This window comes from Gavia stellata, chromosome 4 (genome assembly GCF_030936135.1).
Source record: "Gavia stellata isolate bGavSte3 chromosome 4, bGavSte3.hap2, whole genome shotgun sequence".
NCBI classification, from domain to species: domain Eukaryota; kingdom Metazoa; phylum Chordata; class Aves; order Gaviiformes; family Gaviidae; genus Gavia; species Gavia stellata.
Genome location: NC_082597.1, coordinates 51,097,574 through 51,119,962, shown reverse-complemented (window position 1 = coordinate 51,119,962; position 22,389 = coordinate 51,097,574). Strand labels below are relative to the sequence as shown.

At 42.3% G+C, this 22,389-nt stretch overlaps 1 protein-coding gene across 1 annotated transcript in view; it reads right to left on the bottom strand.

Moving 5' to 3' along the window:
- Positions 1-483: 483 nt before the first annotated feature.
- Positions 484-22,389, bottom strand: part of CRADD (CASP2 and RIPK1 domain containing adaptor with death domain) — a 79,848-nt gene continuing 57,942 nt past the window's right edge. Inside the window, exon 3 of the mRNA XM_059816223.1 lies at positions 484-994. Coding sequence (XP_059672206.1) covers positions 699-994 — 296 coding nt within the window. The 3' untranslated portion in view covers positions 484-698. The remainder of the gene's footprint in view (positions 995-22,389) is intronic.

Sequence of the window (22,389 nt, the reverse complement as noted above, 5' to 3'; positions counted from 1 at the left end):
CAACTCCCCACCCCTGCTATGCTAAGAGATGGCATACGTGCACAGTGCCTGTCTCCTTGCAGAAACCTACACCCATTAAATAATAATGGGAGAAACCCTCACAGGCACACTAGGTTCCTGTTATTTCCACTTAGGGCCAGTTTCAAAGGCAGACTACGGTGGCAGCCATCTATCCTAGCAAGAAACTGTATGTGCTAAAACTTTATAAATGTGAAATTAGCCACCTGGAATAACTGTTGTAAAATTGTTAAATTAGTAACAGTGATTGTTCTCATTTCTTGCTGGGATATTAGGGAACTAGCACGGCACAGCAGTAAAAAAGGCTCCTATATAGTCCAGAAAACAGGTTAAACCAAGTGTCGCTCCTGCAATGAAACCAAAAACCTTGCTGAACTCACTGCAGGGCCTCCTGCTTGCAAGAACTTTAAGTGTCACCCTATATCCCCACTGGAATAGTACAAAAGCAAACAGGAAAGAGTGATCCATTTTTTAATGCCTGCTAAAAATTAATCTGGCTTGAAAAGAATTACAAGTCACAAGATGCCACAGAAAACTGGAATGTTTAAGCTTAATAAAACCGCAGTTACAAACCCCATTTTTTTCCAGTTTGAGGCATCAGATCTTCAACATACATTTCAGTGAATCCTCTCCATTTAATTTAACGAAGTACTTGAAAGCTCCCAATCAATAGCAAGGCTTCACTCAAGCATGTACTGTATCACCGTAGGATCCACTTCTTCTGCCATCAGACTGGATTGCAGACTTTGGATTGTTGCTTTTTTCCCCAAACGCTGTCTCCACAGAACAAACGCGGCTACGATCTGCGACTGCAGGTTGTGAGGGTGATTGACTTTACATCGATAGATGTCAGTATGGGACAAACCCAAGCACAGAACTACATGCTCCCATTCAGGTCCCAGTCTCCTCGCAAGCTTGTTCAGCTGCTGATCTGTTGGTGAAGTCTTCAAAATACACGGTGCAATTTCAGTTACATCTGTAAAAAAAGAAAAAGAGAAAGAAAATGCATACACATGTCACTAGGCAATGCTGCAAATATTAATGTAAGACCTTGACAAAGGAGGGAATAAACAAAGCTAAGGCGAAAGAATTGATTAATTAAAGAAACAGAATACATACACACCTAGAAAAATTAATTACATAATCAACCAGAAGATTAATTAGAAGAAAACTAATGCTCAGTGGACCATACTAGGGAGCCTTGCGGTTTTGGGTGTCAATAATCCAGATATCAAAATTCTACTCCAAAGCCAAGACTTCCAAAGGCAATTAATAGATTTTGGGGTAGTGAACAAGAAAGGTTTTCAAGAAACACGCTTCCAGCAGCCATCACCCTCTGAAAATCAATCTGCTTGCACCAGTATGATATAGTGACAAATGACAAATATGGGACCAATAGTACCTTATTACTCCTATTCTGTGCCTCTGTTTATACACTTCAGAAATAACTTTGATTCCTTAGTTACTAGATATGAGGGCTGTTCACAGGAAATTCTTTGGCCTCCTAAGATGCTACTTACCCTTTGTGCCCTGTCATAATTGGCAAACTTGTCTTGAGGAGACCAGCTTTGGGGGCTTTTCTTCTATTTGAATGAACCCATAAGCACGGTTCAGGTGAACCCAAATGAACAGGGCATCCCAGTACAAATTAGGCTTCCTTATCCCTCATTCCAGTTGTAGTAACACTCCTGAAAACAGGAATGTATGTGCTACAGCCCCATTCATCTGGCCTCCTTGAAGCTGTTTTCAGGAGAGTGCAAGGAAGTCACATGTTCTCTCAGAGATTTCTGCTCTATGTCCCTTAGTATTGCCCAAGTACCCAACATGTCCCAGAATGCACTCTTCATCCGAGAAGATGTTTAGCATCGAACTGGTACCTGAGTCAGGGAGGACAGGATCAATACAACTACCAAAACAGCTTTCAAGGGAACCATTAAGGTAGCTGTAATTATCATTGGTAAAAATCTCTTAGGGACTGAACCAAGTATTTCTTGCAAGGACAAGTGATCTATTTGTGTATTCCCTATGGTAATCTGATAATTAAAAAAAAAAAAAAGTATTAATACAAATAGTGTTAATAGCAGAGTGAGAATACAGTCCTATTTAGAAACAGGCTGCATGGGATCCATCTCACCTAACTACAGATAGCCCCTCCTGAACTAATTATACTGGGATTAATTATCACTAAGGAGAGAAACAGGCTATTCTAGAATACAATCCATCTCACTGGAAAGAAGAGGTCTAAAATAATCAGATGAATTACTCCTCTAAATGCGCACATTTCTCTCCATTGACTGTAAAAGGAGCACTGGGTATAAGCTCAGATGTTGACGTCGACGCTGTAAACACCCAGTGCTGGTGAAATGATTCTCTGCCTGCAAATTCAAACCGCATACCAGTTGCTTTAAAAAGGTGCATTTAGAAAAGCAGCATAAAATATCTATAAAGCGTATTTGCTCTTCGATACCCTTTGCGATTACAAGCTGAAATGAAGGGTCAATGCAGCCTGCAATTGCTTCTCTACTTTTTTTGCTGAAGATACTGCGTCAGAGCAAAAATATCCCCAAGAAAATGCTAATTATAGCCTGTCAGTCTGAAGCAGCAGACGTGCTACAGAAGAGCCGCTTTGCAAAATCTAATTTATAGCTCCAATATCATGCTTGCACTCTCTACTACAGTAGAACAGCAACACTAGAAGGCACCACTCCTTCATTTCATCAAAGTAATTGGTTTTGCATGGAATACCCAGTGCCTGCAAACGATTGTACCATTTAAGCCCAATCATACATAAGTACTATACAAAGCTGCTTTGAGTAAACCGAAAATTGCTTTCTGAAGAGTATTTAGGTCCCTTTGATCCTTCTGTCTCCAGATTGCCAAATAAACCTGTGGCAAGTGGCTGGTTCAGGGACAGGGCAGAAGATGCACAGCTCCTGAAGAATGCTGAGCAATACTGGTGGGGCTGCCCTGTGCTGTCACATCACACAGGACACCAGCTCCACAGGTAAGTCAGGATGACAGAGTGCCTTTCATGAATGCAAATATTTGAGAAGAACTAAAATTTAAAATAAATATAGCTATACTGTGCTGTTGTCAACACTACTTTTTGATATTAAACCCTTACACTGGCTTATGGTCAGCTACTAAGCATAAAGCAGTGTGCCCAAAGGAGCGCAACCTGCCAGCCTGGGCTTTTTGCTGTCACGCTGGAATTTTTATACTTCATGTTCACTAGCAGAATGATTTTATGGTACTGAGAGGTGATCAAGCAGGGAGGCCTAACAATAATACATGTCAGCTTGTCCATCCAGCCTTTGATATTAGGCAGATTTTTTTACTACAACAAGTATCTTGCCTTCAGCCTGTTATCAGCCCTTTAATAAGAATAAGAATAAAACCCATCCAGGAAATCTTTTCATCTTATGCTACCATCTGATTCTAATATGGATATGGAAAACTCTGGGACAGAAGCCAAATGTTAAATTTAATACAAAGGACTGTTATTTTAGTCCCATTTTATTTTCTGTGATAGCTCTTTTTCAGCTGTGATACAAAGTCACTGAGGAAAATCTGAGACAAGTATTACATGACAGGCAATATTATTTAGAGATATAGAGAAATATTTAGTGAGATCTTTTAGTTACGACAAATGCAAAATCACAAAAAGATTTGGTTATGTTCTAGGATTAATGCCATTCTTAATTTAATAAATATAATCACATTTCAGGTAAAAGGGAAATGAGTTTTCTGTGCTCAGCACCCAAGCTGCTTTGTATGCTGCAAAAACAGTAAAGATGCCTTTTTTTAGTTATGTTTACTACAGACCCTCATTTATAATCTCCATTTGTCAGGAACTGCCTGAGGGAGGTAACGTGATTAAAGCAAAAGTTTCAATTGTGCAGATTCTGCAGTTGCATTTGAAAGGTACGTTTAGGATACCAAGACCTCAATTCTGCAAAAAATGTGAAGCTCTTCTTGCTTTAGGTGGATCCGATGTGGAGGTGTATGTGCTTATGTCAGATACATGCTTCAGCTTAGGACATCGAGGACTACACTGTTAGAAACGGGAAGAAGCGGGGCTTGGGGCACCACCGGAGAGTGTCGAGGGTTTCCCCGGAGAAGGCAATTTGCGGTGCGGTCACCTCCAGCGAGCACACCGAGTGAAACACCACGTCCATCTCTTGGACATGTGGACACAGTCTATGCCACAAAGCGCCAGGGCCAGCCGCTGTGGAGGTTTAGAGGCTGAAGTCTTGCTGCTTGCACTGAAGCCATTAAGTCCCTGAGGAACGGGGAGCCGACGGCTTTGTGCTGGGGAGCGAGCCAGCATGGTGCAGAGCTGCTCTCCTGGGACTGCCGGCCAGCTCACTGGCGCAGTGCTTGGGACCATGAAAATCCCCTTTCGCTGGGCTGGAGGTGGGGAGGACACTCTCCACCCTGGTTTTGGAGCTGAAACGGACCCAGAGAAAGACCTGCAGCTCCTATTCTAAGTTGCAGCACAAGGGAACGTGCTTCTCCCCGTTTCCAGCTCTCACTGGTCAAGGAAGCTCATCCATACTAAGCCTTTATCCTAGCTGTCCCAGTTAAAAAAACAGGTGATGTTGACAGCTTCTGGCCTGTGTGTATATCTGTGCTTCCAGACCACTGCACAGACCGGGAGATACAAGGGTGCTGGTGAGCGTGGACGGGAAACACAACTGGATATAAATAGACAGTATGACAGATACGTACCAGACAAAAGAAAGTAACCCAGATACCAAAGCTATACATGGGGTAAAGGCAGCTGGTCACCACTTTTGCATTTCTTTGTCTTCAGGACCTCTCCAGCTTTAAGTAGGAGACTCCAACAAGATGTTGCAACAATCAGGGGGATGGAAAATAAACTCACCCCAGCTCTGTCCTGCTTGGCACAAGTGGGAGGATGCAAGATAAAGTCCAGTGACAATGGGCTTTGAATCACTTACACACTGGTTTTTTGCTTTTGCTTTCTCATCACCATCTCTAGGTGATGAAAAAAGCTGGTATCATCTCTTAGCCTGTCTTGTGCCATGGGAAAATCTTTATCAGCATCAAGGAACTGACCTCCCACTCGCCATGCTGCTGGAACTGAGTGGGGAGCAAGAGAGCTTGGCTCCAACACAGGACACAGCAGCAAAAAGTGCTGAGGCATTTTTGGGTGGTCTACAAAGTACCCAGCTGATTCCTCAGAACTGCCGACAGCCCAAAGTGCCTTACGGTTTTGTCTAAAGGACCCTTCTCCATGTAAGCATGACTTCTCTGTGCATAACCAAAAGCATCTGTTGGAGTTTCAGGGAGCCTTCTCCCTTATGCAGTCAATACATTTTTACAGGATTCAACACAAAACCAACTTTTTGGCTTTTGCACTTTGCTGTGTAAAAGGGACTCTGGTGGAAATTATGTACCTGAATCCAAAGTGCTGAAAATCAGCTGCTGCCTAATCCTGCAGGGACAACTCCACAGGCAGTTCAGGAGACAGTTGGAGAGCCAGGGATACAATGGCCCACCTCTTATCTAATAACTATATCTAATAAATGTGTCCTTTGGGAAAGGTTGTTCTGGGGACTGGTCTCTGCTTCCACTGCTGCCTGTGCATTTTATCCATTTAAATGGCTGTGTACGCACTCGTTGGATAAGAAGACAGAAGCAGCCCTGGAAGAGGAGATGGGAATCCAGGTGTCTCTGAGCTGCACATCCTAATGCTGACGTGCACAGTCATGCTCCTCTTCATTCCGTTTCTCCTGATAAATCATTCCAGCAAAAATAAAGATTTCCCTGCGAAGGGTTAAGAGTGCTTCCCAGCCTCCAGAATGGAGCCTGGTGGGGAGAAAACTCTCCTGGGAAGCAAAGAGTATGCTGAAACAGGGCAAAACTGAATGCAAGAGTCTTTGGCAGAAACAATGCTAAGCAAATGCTCTAATTTGTATATAATCACATCAGAAACAAGTAGGTGATTCTGGGCTTCAGATTCTGCATAGCTGGAATGGGACTGTAAAAAGGAGTAATTGCTCAGGCATGCATCTGGCCTCAGCATCTCCTACAGATAGGTGTACAGAGTCCTTCAGTGATCCGCACTCAAATTACTAACTGTTGTTCACTTGACCCTCTTAACAGATCCTGCTCATAATTTCTGAAGAGTTCAAAGCAAGCATTTCAGAGTCCTCTTTAATCATCTTTCCTGACATCTGGAGTACAGTTCTTCCCTGAGAAGTGCTAAAGTTAGATCAAGCTGTTCCACAAGCAGCAAACCAAAGAAGCCTTGTTTACCCCAGGTGTGAGTCCTACAGCTGACTCGTGCTTCAGGACTTCTCTCCTCCAGCTGCTTACCGATTCTCAAGGCACTCATGAAATTGCTCCTTTCCACAACAGCAACTAGGTAGGCTTCTTGAAGTTGGCCAACAGGTTCAAAAGCTACTAGAGGTACCTGCATACACGCAATGGCCCACAGTGGAGGAGTGCACAGCCTTGGTTACTATAGGAAATTATGCTAAAAGTGACTTTGAAGCTCCACAGAACCATCGTGGCTAACGTGCCAGCAGCCAGTGACATTTGGGGCACTTCAGCTAAAGGGAAACATATATAGTAAAGAACCTGGTGCCAGGCTCTGCCTCCCTCCAGCCTCCTCGGAGTGCAGTGCACTTGTTCAACTAGCCTGAACCACAGACCCGGCAGTGGGTACTGAACGGGCATCGTCATGGTTGCCAGACTGTGTGCTGTGTGTTTTGGCAGCTGTGTTATGTTCCAGAAATTATTTAATGACTGAATGTTACAATAGCAAACAACTTGCACATAACCAAGTATATTTGCTTTAAAGTGAAATCCCCTTGGCCTGAGCGCAACGGTAGAAGTGGGTCATGAAGCAGAACACACTTGACGGATCAGGTTGGGACAGGCTTTCAAGAGCAGTGAGGTGGGGTTGCAAAACCTGAATTGGAAGGTAAGTATGTACCACTCCCACTAATTGAGGGATCGGAGACTTCTGAGAGCTGCAGCCCCCCTTGAGCCGCCAGAGATACTGGATGAAAGGGAAAAGAGAAAGTAAGAATTTTGAGGGATCCCGGTGCGTGCTGTGGATCACTGAAGTCAAAGGGCAGATGATGGTGGCGGTCCTGGTGAGAAGGGTGGAATAAACAGAAGGTGCTGGATAACTGCAGGGGTGGCTTGGCTCAGTTTGTTAGAAAAGGAGATGGGAGGTGACAGTGGGCCTCCCTTTGTACGGGTGCTCTTCTGCTTTCTTGTTCAGCTGTTCTCTCCAACCCTGTTCTAACAGGCCGAACCGCAGGCAAATGCCTGCCCTCTTCCTACAGCACATCCAAATTCATGAGCTCGAAGCCAACCTGTGGCAATGAATGACTGGAGTGCCAGATGGGAAAGTATCACGCTAGATATACGACACCTGGCAGGTCTGCATGGAGAACGTAGCACTTACTCCCTCTTGTACAAGTTAAAAATGATCATGAAGCATTAGAAGGTTATTTAATTGCTGCGAACTTTAGAAGGGTCTGATTTAAACACGAATTCTTGTTTAAACACAAGAAACAAGCTCAAATCACTGATCAGTGAAAAAAGTAGGACAGACTATCCAGAAACCAAGCCCTACTATATAATTTGGGTGTTGTTCTTTTTCTTGTTGTCGTTGTTGCTAATTAAACACCAGACTGATTCAAAGGCTGGGAAGGGAACACTAGTGTTTTGCAACAGCTCCAAATAATCATGCTCCAGGGAACATGGAAAAAATATTTCTCTTCTATATATCACCATATACATATCGTTTCTATACATCTGCAAACAGCATGGGTCACACAGCTCATCCAAAGTCTATTCAAAACCACTATGGCTCGCCTCCTGATGTCAGTGGATTTCAAAAAGTGTTTGACCAAGGAGCAAGAAAAAATTGAACCAAATCTTGTACTATTTGAAGCAAGATGGCTGACCCCCTTATAGATATATTTCCATATATAAAGTTAATACACTCAGATTAAAATAACGTACAGAAGAAGATTAAAATAACTTTGAGAAGATGTGTAGCCTTCTCCTGCTTTTAGGATGTGTGCAGCTATTTCTTCTCTCCTGCCGAATGCAAGCGGTGACTTACATGGGCAGCTGCAAGGTGGAAGACTGTGGTAGCTGTTCCACTTATCTGTGCCAGTTGCCTCCTCTGTAGGCTTCTGCTCACTACCAAAGAGATAGCCATGCCCACGTCCGTCCCATTTGAGGCTATCAGAGGACACCATTTAACGATGACTGCCAAGCATGTGCTGATCTCCGATCTCTGCTTGGGAACTCCCTCTTCTTCCTCCCATAGAGTTGATTCAGCCCAGAGAAATCCCGGTGATGGAAAACCTGCACCTTTGTAGGAACAACAGGCCCAGTTACCTTCCCAAGAATGCCTGTATAAATCCAGAATAAATACTAGCTTCTCTAATGTAATCAAAATCAAATCTTGGCCAGTTAAATACTCACACTAAACTACAGAATGGACTCTGTACCATCAGCACATTAAAAGAAAAACACCTAAAACAAGGGTTTAGAAAGTGGCACATTTTTTTCAACTGACCACGTTACAGCAAAACAAATTTGACAGAGAATTTTATGTTTGTCTGAGTATATGCCACGGTTATTCTTCACAAATGCAGGATTGTAAAGTTTCTGTAGCTCGATAGCTTCTGATCTGATGAATGCAAACAGTCATTAATATACAGAATGTGCATGAATAAAACCAACATTTGTCAAGTAGTGATCATAAAACACTTACTCGTAACCATACTTCTATCACGGTAATTTACATTTCCATGTCTCATAATTAAATTATGAAAAGCACTAATCAAAATTAAAGCACATACGAAATAAATTTTTAAGACTGTCTGCATTCTTCCATATCGTGCTGTTTTTTATGACTTGTATTAAAAGATAGGACGTTCTCTGTCTTAAATAAACTGGAATGTAATACTATGACAACCAACATGCAGAATAAATTGTGGCCATGATCCCGTGATAATCCAATTTATGGCAACTTTAAACGGTCTCCCTCAAGTGAAGCAGAATCCACTCACGGTACCAAATTCAGCTCCTTCCTGCCAAAAGCTTGCCAGGACTCTGCATTACTGATGTAATTCAAAAGTACATATATATTCCTTTGTTGGCAACCTCTTCTCCTGCGTGAGCTCTAAAGCATCACACTTTGTGACATTAAATATATTTGGGGTATTAGGGCAGGGAAAAAAGACAGCATAAAATTTTGTAAATCTACAGGCAATTCAAGAACGCAGATGTTTCTGTTTTGGCTCAATACCAGCAGCTAATTCATATATTCTTTATCACTTGCTAATGACTGCCTAGTAGCTGCGGATATGGCAGCAGACTGCTAAAACCTGAAACATAAACATTCAGATTTCATGATAAAAGGTTTCAGTTGTATTCCCACTACTGAGTTCCAGTAGCTATGCAGTTTTCCTGAACTTTTTTTTAATCTGTTTAACAGGTTTTGTACCTCCACAGATCTCTGCTATACTGATGGCCTTCAGTATTAATCCACGTTAAACAGACTTACAGAGAAGTCCCTAAATAAATCCTTGCTGTCTTAAGTTTTCACCATTTTCAAGCCATAGGGAGCAATCACTGGGTTTAAGAAGTTGAAAGAGATTGGGTTTTCACTTCTTCATTTGCCTTTTATCAGGAAGAGCAGGGAGGAAGTTTCAGCAGTTAATAGTGTGGATGTTATTCTGTTTCATGTGCAAAAAAATAAGTACAATCCCACCTAGTATTCCTCTGCTGTTGCATACCATGAAATCAAATAATTAATTTAATAAATAAAACGGCGACTGCAATTTCCTTCCATGCAAGGAAAAGAATACCTATGCAAAGAAAACACAAACACAACATACTATAATATCTGCTCTCTTTTCAAGCAGGATTACCCTACATTACAGACAGGACTGGACTTAATCATATGTGTTTTTATACTTTTTTATTTTTAGCAGCGTTTGATGCTGCTGTAGGCCCTGAAATGGAAGTAAAATTTGCTTGATATTTCCTATAGATTTCTATATTGCTGTAAGTAAATAAGCTATATGCATCAGCACTGAAGTCACAGCTAATGATGGCATCCTTGCAGTGATACTTTTGGTATAAATGCATGAACAGGTTCAGCATGCAGTGTTACACTAAGGAAAAAAAAAATCTACACATTTGGGAGGGTCTGAGGAACACCTGAGCTTTTAGGAATTATTTGGAAGAACTGCTTAAATACAGATACTGAGCATTCAGACCTCGGCCAAAGATTTTTTTTCCCAATGAACAAATATGGCTTGAAAAGTTACATGGAAAGATGTACGACCATTTTTTTGGAAGCCAGGTGCAACTAGTTGTTAGACAGCAGAAAGGTATCTGATAGCCTGAGAGAGAAGAGAGGAGAATCTCTGATTTACATGCTGGCAGTCACACCAAGAGTCAACTCTAGAAATAATGCTGAAAATCAAATTCTGAAGTATGCCAGCGGATTACCATATACTTTTGCATGCTCTCCAGTTCTCAGTGAATTCAGTGGAGTTTGATAATACTCACGACACTTTCAACCATTAATTATTGGTCTGAAGCACACAGAGCCATCATTTCCCTCAGTCAAGTTTCTCCTCCACGCTATCACAAATAATAATTAACAATCAGCGGATGGTTGTACAAAGTCATGGCGATCATAAAGCGCATTCATATTTGCAGTAGACTTCTCATGGTTTCATAGGAGGCAAACATTTACCCAGGTGGGCCGGGCAGCTCTGACAGAGTAATTCACCCATTCTAAGTGCAAAACAAAGACAACTGAAGCAATTAATTATTATTTTGTCAGTTAGGTGACAAACTCATCATGCAACTTTTGTCAGGGGATTGGAAGTTAACTTCTTTTGACAGACACTACTTGAATGCTTATTTCAAATAGGCTGATGCGTCTTTCAAAGAGCTGAGACAAATGGTAATCCTACTGCTCCTTTGCGTGCAAGAATCACAGCAGACTCCTTGGGATGTTTATCTGCCGAGTACAATAAGTGAGTAAATTTTTTATTAGCAACTTTACTACCAAGAAATCTTTCTAAAGGCTGCAGCATTTCAACAATAAAATCATGTGCTTGGACTTTAGCTATTGATGTTCTTTTCATGCAACAACAGAAATCATAACTGCCAGTATGAAGGACTGTTTTCTTATACAACACAACTAATCACATGTGTTTCCCTTACAGGACTTCAATGAAATATGACAACAAGCCATTATATTTAGCCTTGATAAAACTGCTCATTCCTCCTAGAGATTTTTTTCTTCAAGTTGGCTTTTCTTTTTGCTTTGGCTTGAGTAGTTAGAAATATCATAACCAAAGATCTGCGCAACAGATGGAGCTTGGTTGAGAAGAATGCCTTTGGCTGGTGAGGATTTTTGCCTGGCAGGTGTCAAACCAAAATTAATACTGCACATATTATGCTTTACTGAGTTTCAGATTTTAGCGAAGTGAGACTGCGTTCCTTCCTGACCACGAACATATATTAATAGAACAAGTCATGCAGAGCAAGCTAAAACAGTACTATCATTATGCTGAATCCTCCACTGCTTGGCATTTTATTTAATCATTTACACCCATGCAAAGCAAGTAAACAAAATGCAACGGGTTAGTTTAGTGTCTCTTTACAGACATTTTGCACAGATGTAAAAGACTTCACAAAATGCCATAAGCAAAATGGACTTAGACCCCTCCTGGTTCCTTTTTTTCCTCCTTTACTTGTGTCAGTGCCTTAAAGGTTTACGAACTTTAGTAGACTTTTCGACATTTCAAAATCCACAGGAAAAAACAGGTACTGGTACTAAAATACACCGCTCAGCTACAGTCGCTCGCTACGCCTGGCTTGCCAAGTGCGATTCAACAGCCTGAGTCAGAAGGCAAGGCTTTCCATAGGTGTCGGGAAGGAGAGCTTCAGGTGGCATCTGCTTCTCTCCATTTCCAGATTAGTGGGGGGCTTAGCATTGCAACCCGCCCTCTCAAGTGCCAAGTCACTTGCAGATCTGAAAGAAACCGATTTGGAATCTCATGACCGGTTTGACAGATCGGCACTGCCTAAAAGCAATTTCAGCTGACCAATAGGGCAGTAATTTTAGAAGGTCACACTCACAGGACTTTTAATTATCTATAAAGCAAATGTGAGATTATATTTGTGTGTATACATATATATATATCTACCACACACACATTTTCAAAATCTTAATAAAAAAATATGAAAGTCTCAGATATCTGCAAGTCAAATTCATCCCCTTTTTGATTTCATTTCCACAAATTCAGGTTAGAGACCTGTCACACTACCCTGTGAGAAAAAGGATGAAAATGGGTGCACGGGTGAAGTAATTTCATAAACAGAAGTCCTAATTCACAGAGCACTTTACACTGCCACGGGTTTGATGAGTACTCCTTTCCCCTCTGAGTCAGCACTGACCTACCATCCCGCGCGATGTGCTCACCGGCATGGCTCGTGGCTGCCCTGTGACACGGCTGGTACCGGGTGACACGGCATGCTGACCAGCTGCAGTCATTAGAGTTCCCAAGACAGTACGGAAAGTAATGAGGTGACTCACAGCTGCAGCCTCGCACTTGAAGGCTGCAGACCCAATTACTCTTTTACTCACTCAGGAATTGTATTTTGCCAAGCACCTGAAGCAAGTTCAAAATCAAACAAGCTATCAGCAAACATTTGTATTACTTACCGTATTTGTAGAAGATTTATGCCAGTATTAGTGGGACAATTCATATGCAAAACCTAAATGTCTGAAAAAATCTTTTGCTTAAACAATTAATTCTCATGTCTCATGCATACAGAACAATGTTTTCCCTCACAGTTTTGTAGTCTACGAGCTGCCAGATTTTGATCCAGAACTGAAATTTCATTCATTTTGGCTTTTGTACATAGCAAATCAGAAATAAAAATGTTTTAACATCAGAAATGAAAGGGCTGGAAGATGAGACAGACCATAAAAGGTTTGTTTTACTTGGTTTGCGATTTTTACACAGCTATGCCTAACCTAAGTAAGATTGAAACAAAACCAAAAGGCAAAACAAAAAACTAGACAAATCTGTTCTGTCCCAGAGATGCACAAATACAAATGATGCTTGTGTTCCTGGGGGAGCCAAATCTGAAATCCTGCTACAAACAAGAGAGAAGGGCTGTTATTTCCTTGACAACTGTTCCTGACATCACAGCTACCTCCTAGATGTAATAATGGAAAAGCAACCTTAAAAAAGAATTATTGGGTTTTTTCCTTAAACAAGTATCTTTCTAGTTCTACAAACTCATAAACAAAGAGATCAGGAGGTTTTTTACAATGCTGAGAATTTTAGCGCCAGAACTGTAAACATTAACTTCTTTCTCTTCCTTCCTTCTTCAGATGTAACTGCTATGCGTTGGCTGACTTTATTAAAGAAATCAAACACACCCTTCAATGAACCTTCTAATTGATTGCAATGTTAGACAGGGCTAAATATTTCGAGCTTCACATTCAACGTGTGTTACCTAATTTTGTGTGTGTGCTCCTCAGAGAAGAGCCAAACGATCTGGCGATGCGAGGTTAACACATTCTGCAAAAGTGGCCTCAAATTTCCATTTGCGGAAATACGCCATACCACATCAGCATATGCAAGCCCAACTTCGCTGTGTACAAACCACACGAGCAGTGCCCAGCTATCTAACCTGACCTTCCACTTGCACTTCAGTGTGTGTAAATATGCTAATGACAGGCACAGAGAGTTCATGTGCAAGTTCACAAGTTCAAGTGCATAAGACAGATTAAAATTTGGCTGCAATGCTTTGGTTTTCTCTCATTTTGGGAGATTCCAGCTTTCTAAGTCTGTTATACAGCCTAGGAGTTGTGTCCTAAAGCCACAAGACTGACCTATTTAAGTATCTTTATTCAGTTTTGTAGATTGAATACGAGAGCTTCTTGTCTACTCGAAAGAGGTTGACAAGAAAGAACATGAAGGTACCGCTACAACTCAGGCTTTTCGAGACACATTATTTACTAGACATTATTTAGTGATATTTATACTGTATTTGAAACGTTTGAGAACTTTAGGCATCCCATGAAAAGTCCTTGCTCAAGCTGTCTTGGGATTTAAAGCTTTATGAAGATTTTCACTTCCAAAATTGCCAAGTGAATGGGGACAGTCATGCTGAAAACTGTGAAGAGTCTCAATGTTTTCAGGAAGCTCTGTGCAGGTGGATTGTGAGACTTGGGTCAAGAATCCCTGGATCACCACAAGAAGCCACTAGTCCTTTTTAAACAATCCAGGTCCAAAGTGTTCAACAAAGAGACTCAACAGCCCTCTTCTGCAAACCAAGCAAGGAAAGCAGAGGCAATTTTTAATACTGTTCTTTGTGTCATGCAATTATTTCCACATGCAAGCAGAGAAACTCAGTCAACCAAGGACACTTGTGTCTGGAAATGCCGCAGGAGCACACCTTTTGCAGAGAACAGAAGTACGTTCAGAACAGCTGAACATCATAAGCTTAAAGGAGTAATTTCAAACAACATATAAAATTTCCTCAGATAGACAACTGTAAAAAATCTGTAGCTCTGTAAACCCACAGATTGCTATTTTAAAGACAGTTTCATTAAGAAACACAGCTTGAGAGTATCTATCAAATAAGACCAGAGGTACATGCAGGGACAGCAGAAGACAGCTGAAGCAATCTGCAGCACAGCTCTGGTGCTCTTTGGTCTCTGACCCTGAGAAAAAATGAAATTACTGTGTGAATACACATATTAGACAAAAACAGAAAGCTACTACAAAGAGATGGTGAGAACTCCTCAGGTTTTTTGCAACACTCTACAGCTCTGTATGTCCCAATCCCATATACTTTGTTAGATTGACAACATGGCTGTGGCTTTAAATTTGAAGTCTGCGTTTTTCTATGGGAATCATTAAACATGACACACTTGTCCTGTTCAACAGAAAAACAAATCTGCCTCTACTTTTTATTCCTTTGAAGCCTTAATTTAATTGTGCAACATTTGCTTTAGAAACGTATTTGAAGATGTTTTAGATATTACCTCATTTGTACACCATCCCAGACTTTCCAGGAACTCTGAACCAACAGCCTCTTAGCCTTTCATATATCTGAGCTACTGTATTTTATGGCTTCCACGCTGCACTGTCTGGAAACTCCCCGTGAGACTGGCCTTGTGTTAAATACAAACATGTAGGGAGGAGAGACACTGCACCAGAGAGTTTGCAATCTCAGGCGCAGGTTCTGAAAAAGGCTTTGCATGTATTAGTTTATGTACACAGAGATTGCCATGATTATGTTGAAATAACTCCAAAGAGCTGGGCCTACACAGGTAAAAAAGGGAAAGCACCAGAGAAGCCAACAGCCCAGCATCTCATCCATGCTGGATTTCCTACTCATGACCACTGCTTTGAAAGGTGCACATCTTTAGATGCTGACGGAGCCCTGCTACGCCTCTGCAGTATTAATCAGAGAACCTAATTTAACAGGTCCCAGAAATGCAAATAATAAATTGTCCCCAATAATCTCAGGTATGGAATTGAGCATACTGGAATCTGGAAGTCCACTGAGGATCCACTGATAACCAAAGGGAGCAGACAACCAAAGGGGTCAGTAGCTATTTGAGCTAGAAAGGCTGAAACGTTATGAAGACAAATATGCACGCATGTGCTTGGGACAAGGCTCGGGCTCTGACCTCGTGGCTCTGTACAGAGCAGATCCTCCTGAAGCTTTTGACCTGCAGAGCTAGGAAGGCTCTGCACAGAGGAGCTCCCATGCATTGAAGATGGAGACAGTGAAGTTTTGCCCTGTTCTGTTTTCAGTCATCCAGTGACCACAGGTAACTCATGAAAGTATCTGAAAATATCTCCTATCTGTGCATGCAGGTGCTGTCATGACAATTTCTCGAAAATCCATGAAAAGTTACACCAAGACCATAGCTGATCCACTGCCACTGCTTACCAAAGCATCCTCCAACATCTGCACCTCACCTCTATTCTGCCAGTTGCTTCATGTGGAATTTAAGACATTGGGTTTAATCTGGAAAAAAACACCTTTGAGTCAAATTCTCATGTCTGCATTTACACAAAGTGATAAATTTTCCCAGACAGTTCACAGTGTGGATTCCTTCTGGTTTCCCACTCTTAGCACTGACTTAGTCTATTCCCACTGTCTGCCATCTCCTCCATCTCTCTTCTCTCCCCTGCCTTGTGCTGCAGCTGCTGGAGGACCCTGGAGCTGGGGCAGGGTGCTACCACCGTGTCCCTCCATCACAGAAAGGCAATTGGTCTGTCTCCTAACCCACGCCGGGCAGGCACGCAGCCCTCCCACCGGATGGGTGGACTCAGCTGTGTCAAAGGTATGTTGCAAGTTTTTCCGTAACAAAAAACCCCTCCTACTTTTAAATAATGAATTTGTTTTTTTCTTTTTTTCTTCCTTCTCCAGCTTTTTCTCTCCTTTCCTGCCTATTTTTTCAAGCAGGAAGGAGAGTGACAGGGGGAATAATGATTTCCTCAGCTTCTGCTGGAAAAAGAAACACAAACATTTTCCACCAAGACAGAATTTTTTTCTGATTTTTTTTTTCAGTGAGGTTCAGAAGCCATTTTTTTTATTTAAAATTTCCTAAATAAGTGTCCAGTTAATACTGGCATTTGGTGTGGAAGGTAGCAGGGAGCTGGTACCTCTGTTTCCTTTAGCACAGATCCCAGCCTTAAGTGTGGCAAGAGGTCAGCTTGAATTTTTCTCTTGAATTGTATCTTTGCAAACCACTTTTCAGGGTTTTGGCTGTATAAATCAAACCCCATAGTCCAGCGTGGATGCACAGCTTGTGATGCTTTCCTTCTGCCAGTTGGCTTTGAACGCCCCGGGTGTTAATCCCCACTGCCTCCACATGTTCGGGAAGGAGGGAGGAAAGCACTGGTGAGCGAGGAGAGGACCGGAGCAGCCAAAAGCCGGGACAGCCTACCCATGCACAGAGAGAGCAGCAGAGACTGGAGCGGCTGGTAAAGGAGAAGAAAAAGGCACTGAAGCTATTGATTTTCCAATGGCATTGATAGGCAGGGGTCTGAGCAGGTTTGGGACCCTACAGTCACTGACAGAACGAAGTGCGTGTATACATTGCACACCGTCTCTGTTTCTGCTCAGGAGTCAACCTTGTTTAAGGCGTACTTTGTCTGAGCAAATGGCAAAGCATGACGGCTGCTGGGTTAAGATTCTGCTGCCAAACCAGCCCCCGGCTGTTTTCAAAAATAAAGACTGCTGCTCTCTTTACCAATGCAAAAACAGCTGTCTCTCCAATTCCCTCCTTCAAACTATTATTTTATGTATTACAGGAGAACGTACCTAGCCAGACTATATAATTAACATTACACAATTTTTAATTAACTACCTATAAAAATCTTTCTGCTTTAACTGGTGGTGGTGTTGGAGGGGTTTTTTTTGAGGCTACTAGGAAAATCCGAATTCGCAGTTAGACATCCACATGGTTCAGAGAAGAGCCTGCACCTCCAGGTGCAGAAGGCGACCTGACACTCTGGCTGTACGATGTCTCCCATCATAAAAAAAAAAAAAATGCTTGTGACACAGGAACAAGCCCAAACCTCATTTGCAATAGCAAGTACATAAGGCAGGACTGTACCAGAAAAGACAGTGACAGAAACACATACTGATTTAGTTTATTCCTTCGGCAGCTTTTCTTTTCATTTATTTTTGGCCAGAAACCTCCTATAAGGCTTGGCTGTTAACTGACAGGGCCTTTTCCAGCAGTCTCCAAGGGCGTGCTGCATCTACAAGGCAGCACGGCTTCCTTTGGGTATCCCTCCTTCCGACGGCGCGGCAGGGCTCACCGGCACAGCGAGATGTAACTCAATGCCGCCCTGACCCAGCAGCAGGGCGTTGGCCTCCTAAAACTCAACAACTATCTACAAAACATGAAATAAGTGAAAGTCCAGCGACATCGTTGGCAAAAGTAAGTTCCACGCAAACCAACACAAATAACAGCTCTTGGAAACATGACGAGTTCTGGGGACAACCATCATCTTCTTCCTCTGTGACTCTGAGCCTGCGTGCACCTGGAAATACCAGTGGAAGAAACACCCCAACCCCTGCCCCCAAGCAACTTCTCAGCAGACCACCAGCAACTGTTGATCCAGCAACTGCAGCTGGAACACAGCAACCCTACACCAGTGATAAAGCAGCGATGGGTCAGATTTTATGGTGTCAGCCCAAACTCAGTATCACAGAGCATGCATCGGCCAAGCCAGCTGTTCTCCCTAGCTTCAGTGAGCCTTCAGCTGCGCTGTGTGGAATTGCTGCTTTCCACATGGAACGTCTCCTTAGGAGCAGTGTCTGCCACGGCAACTGCAATAGCAACGCACATTTTTGGTGTGATAAGCTGTATTTAGAGGGGGAAAGTGTTGCTTTGTGAGCTGAAAAGCAAACCAAACAAGCGATAAAGTCCAGAGCCTCAGGCCAAAGGTTTTATTTAATATCTGGTGTTGGTCCCATTTCTTAAAACAAAGGATAGTTTACGCACACTGTAGACGTTTTCTGTCTGGAGCAATGCTAACACATTATCTCTTTATTTACACTGCACATGAAATGTCCTGCACCCCCACCCACACGATGGCCTGAACCGAGATCCACCCTGCTGTTGTTCGTGGGAGGAAATCTAGGTGTGTTGCAGAGCTGATGGGTCCTGATATTCTGCAACAACATCAGGCAGAAAAGACAACATGGGTCTTTCCTCACAAGGCTCCAGAGTCCTCCCCGAATGATTTTAATATCGCCTGTGGCAAGGAGAGGGGGGAATGGTGGACAGATCTGTGGCAGAGCTGAAAACTCAGGATTTCTGGAGTCTCCGTCATACGCCATAATTGCAAAATCATGCTTCCTGTCTTCCACATACACAGCAATCTTTTTTCTCCCTTCATCCTGGAGGGAATGAGATGATTAGGAAATTCCCTAAGCTTCCCTTACTTTGGTTTCTCCCCTCATTTCAGAATCTCACTTCAAAAAAATGATCAGGCCATTGAACGCAGGCTGGACTTTTGCTTCCAAATACTTCTTTTAGCATGGAAAGGACCAACCATGGAATAACTAAGCAAGTCACTCTATTATGCAACAGACAGGAAAACTGTTTGTGCTGCTACGCTGTGGTTTTCATTCCTCTGAAGGCTGCTTTCCTCCAGGGAATTCCAGTAACTGGACTAATTGAAGTGTATTTTGACAAGTTATAACAGCCCAGAAAACCCACCTATGAAATTACATCCTGGTAGCATCTTCCAAAGTAAACTGAAATCTTGGTATCACAGCTCATTTGGGAAACTACTATGCCATAGCTTTCATTTGTTATGAGAACATAGCTTGAGTTTTTGCTGTAGATAACAGGTGGTGTTACACCTAATGACGTGGCTTCATCTTCCCCCATACCAGGTTTTTGTACTGGCAGGGGCCCCATGGCTCATCTCCTGAAACTCTAACCAGAATAAAAACATATAGTCTTAATTTATTCTCATTTCATCTACTTTCTTTCACTTTAGGTGACTCCCTCACAAAGTCATCAGCTCACCCCTAAGGTTGTCTGTCTGTCCCCAATAGACAAAGTAATCCAAGAAAATCAAACAAGCTGCCAGCATAGATGCCTGCCTGTTGGGGAAACAGGGACACTGGCAGAGTACAAGGACAAGGCAATGTTATTCTGAGAAAGCCTTCTTACTACTAAACCCAGCAATGCCCGTGAGCCCCAGCCACGTGCCATGTGCCAGGCACAGCACATGGTTCCCATCACCTAGGTTTTCTTGGTTTATTCTGCTACTCCACAAGCCTACCGTTCTCATACCTCCTTTTGCTTGCCACTGCCACGGAGAGAAAATATTTGGCTGGGGCAGAAGCTCTTATATACAAATAATTTAGGATTCAAAGGGCAGAAGCTTTAAAATGCTAGAGGTTAGAACATTTTGGAAAGTGAGCCCCAAGAAGTATGGATGGACCAACTCCATTCTGGCTCCTGGGCTCAGCTGCAGCCTGGATGAGTTAGCACGTCTTGGAGATATCTACCAGGAAGACAAAGGAGACAGAGGCAGTGAAAAGGAAGGAAGTCCCAGACTAAAATATTTCATTTTTCCGTATTTTTCTTCCTGAATATCCCAAAACAGAAAGCAGACAGATTTTTTGCAGAAGTGACCAGGATTTATTAAAGACAGGATATTGATATGAAACATTCATGACCTTCAACTTAGCACTGTTTCTCTTGGATGGGGTAACGAAGCAACTTTATTACATATCAGTGCCAAGAAGCTCATAATAAAAATACAGATTATAGTTCTCAGATTCATCAACTCAAACCAGATATTTTTGAAAAAACACTCCAGCAGGAAGAATGTAAGTCTCATAGGAATACTTGGGCTATCAAAGCAGCATATGAAATACATATTTTATCCAACAATAGGATACAAAGTAAATGATTTGATTTAAAAACCCTGAAACAAAGGCAATCCATGAAGACATGAGAAGGAGACCCCTTGTCATGTTATCGCAGGTGTGGGGCAGGTAGAGGAAGATAGATATATATGTTAGACATAAACAAAGCAAGCAGAGATTTTATTGCATTGTGAGTTGATGATTTTACGAGACTTGAAATAAAATAATAAAGCACAGATAAAGCAAGATAGAGAAATATGGCAACTTCTTGGGAAGCAGGCTTCGGAAAAGGTTCAGACAGGCAACAGCCACAGCAAACCTTCACATCAATTCTACCCTGATCATTTGGTCCCCTCTTCCCTTCTGTTTCTGACCTTCATTTCTTTCTTTACTGGGGCATATCTAGTGAAGAATCAGCCAAGGAGGACCCATTTATTAAATTCCTAATAGTGAGCTCTGAATATTTCATTCTGCTTCTGCCACACTCCCTGCTAAAAGGAAAGCTCTCTCTTCAAAACGCTGCCAGAGCTTACCTGTGTCACATCTGCACGGTCTGCACGGCTTCGGGAAGACCTAACACGTCAGCATGCTGTGAAAGAAGGAACTTGTATGTCCCTAGGTATGGCTGAAGGCATTGTCACTACCAAAAGTTTCCATAAATCAGAGTGTAACCATCCAGCTCTTTAACAACTCATCTCTCCTCATTTCCAGACATACTCCCAAGGGGAAAAATTTATTTTGATTTTAGTGCCAAGGATTTCCAGGGTTTCCAAATCCTCACTTCTCCCAGCTCATCCTCAGGAAAAGCAAAGAAAAATAAAACAAACCAAACAAGTAAGTATCACAGTCTTTCTAATTGCCTTCCAAAATACAACAACAACAACAAAAGCATTTAAAATTGCTTTAGTTTGGGGAAATTACTAATCATGAGATCTCTAGTGCATGTCTGTGTGTAATAGAGAATGTAATGGAAAAAAAATAGAGCATTAGTGACCATCCAAGAAAGATTTCATGAAAAACAGGGTGGAAGGGAGTTTGTTTGGATTTAATGTTTCCCCAGAAGCATCTCTAGTCCAGACATTACACCAGAGGTCAAATGGAGAGGAGCCAGAAAGTGAAATGCTTTAAAAATAGCCCTTAAAAAGGAAAGTGAAAGTGGCCGGTCTAGTTTCACCTTTCGTGACCATGAAATGCAAATTCTGTGCCGAAAACCAAATTTGGGCTCTGGTACCATCACTGAGCATCAGTAAATACTGCAACCTACATATGGGAAGTCCAACAGAAAAACATAGGTCCAGCTCTAAAATTCTTCCAGACTTAGCAATCCAAGCTGGTACTACTGCTTATAGGTAAGCTTACATTAAAATATTTCAGTTTGGAACTGACAGTTTAAAATACTATGAACTGTCCTCAGCCCTCTGTTGTAGCCCTTCCAAGCCGCCTCCTTGCAGAGGAGAAGCTGAGCAAAGCTGTCTCACAAGACCAACTGCCATCAAGATCAGAAAAACTGCATGGGGCAGCTGCCTTGGTAATATAGCCATAAGGTTAGTCTTGCCAGCCTGTTTCACACATTGCAATACTCACTTTACTTCAGATGTTCTTTCCAACTGAAGGAAAGTAGCCTTTTTAATGTTTGATAATGCTCAGACTTCACATCCTGATGCTCACGTAGGTTCATTTTGCCTTTACAGCATTTCCCTGGGCCTCAAGGTTGCAGATGCTGAGGGAAGAGAGAAGGATGGTGATGAGCATTACAGCAATGGAAAGCAGTCACGTCATCCCTAGTAGATTCTCACAGACAACCCCCACAATCCCCCTCGATGCCTCTCAAATTGGCAAGATCTCAAAATGCCTGTAAGGCAACTTTCCTCTCTTCTCCAGCTGCTCTTTGAGAAAGAGATA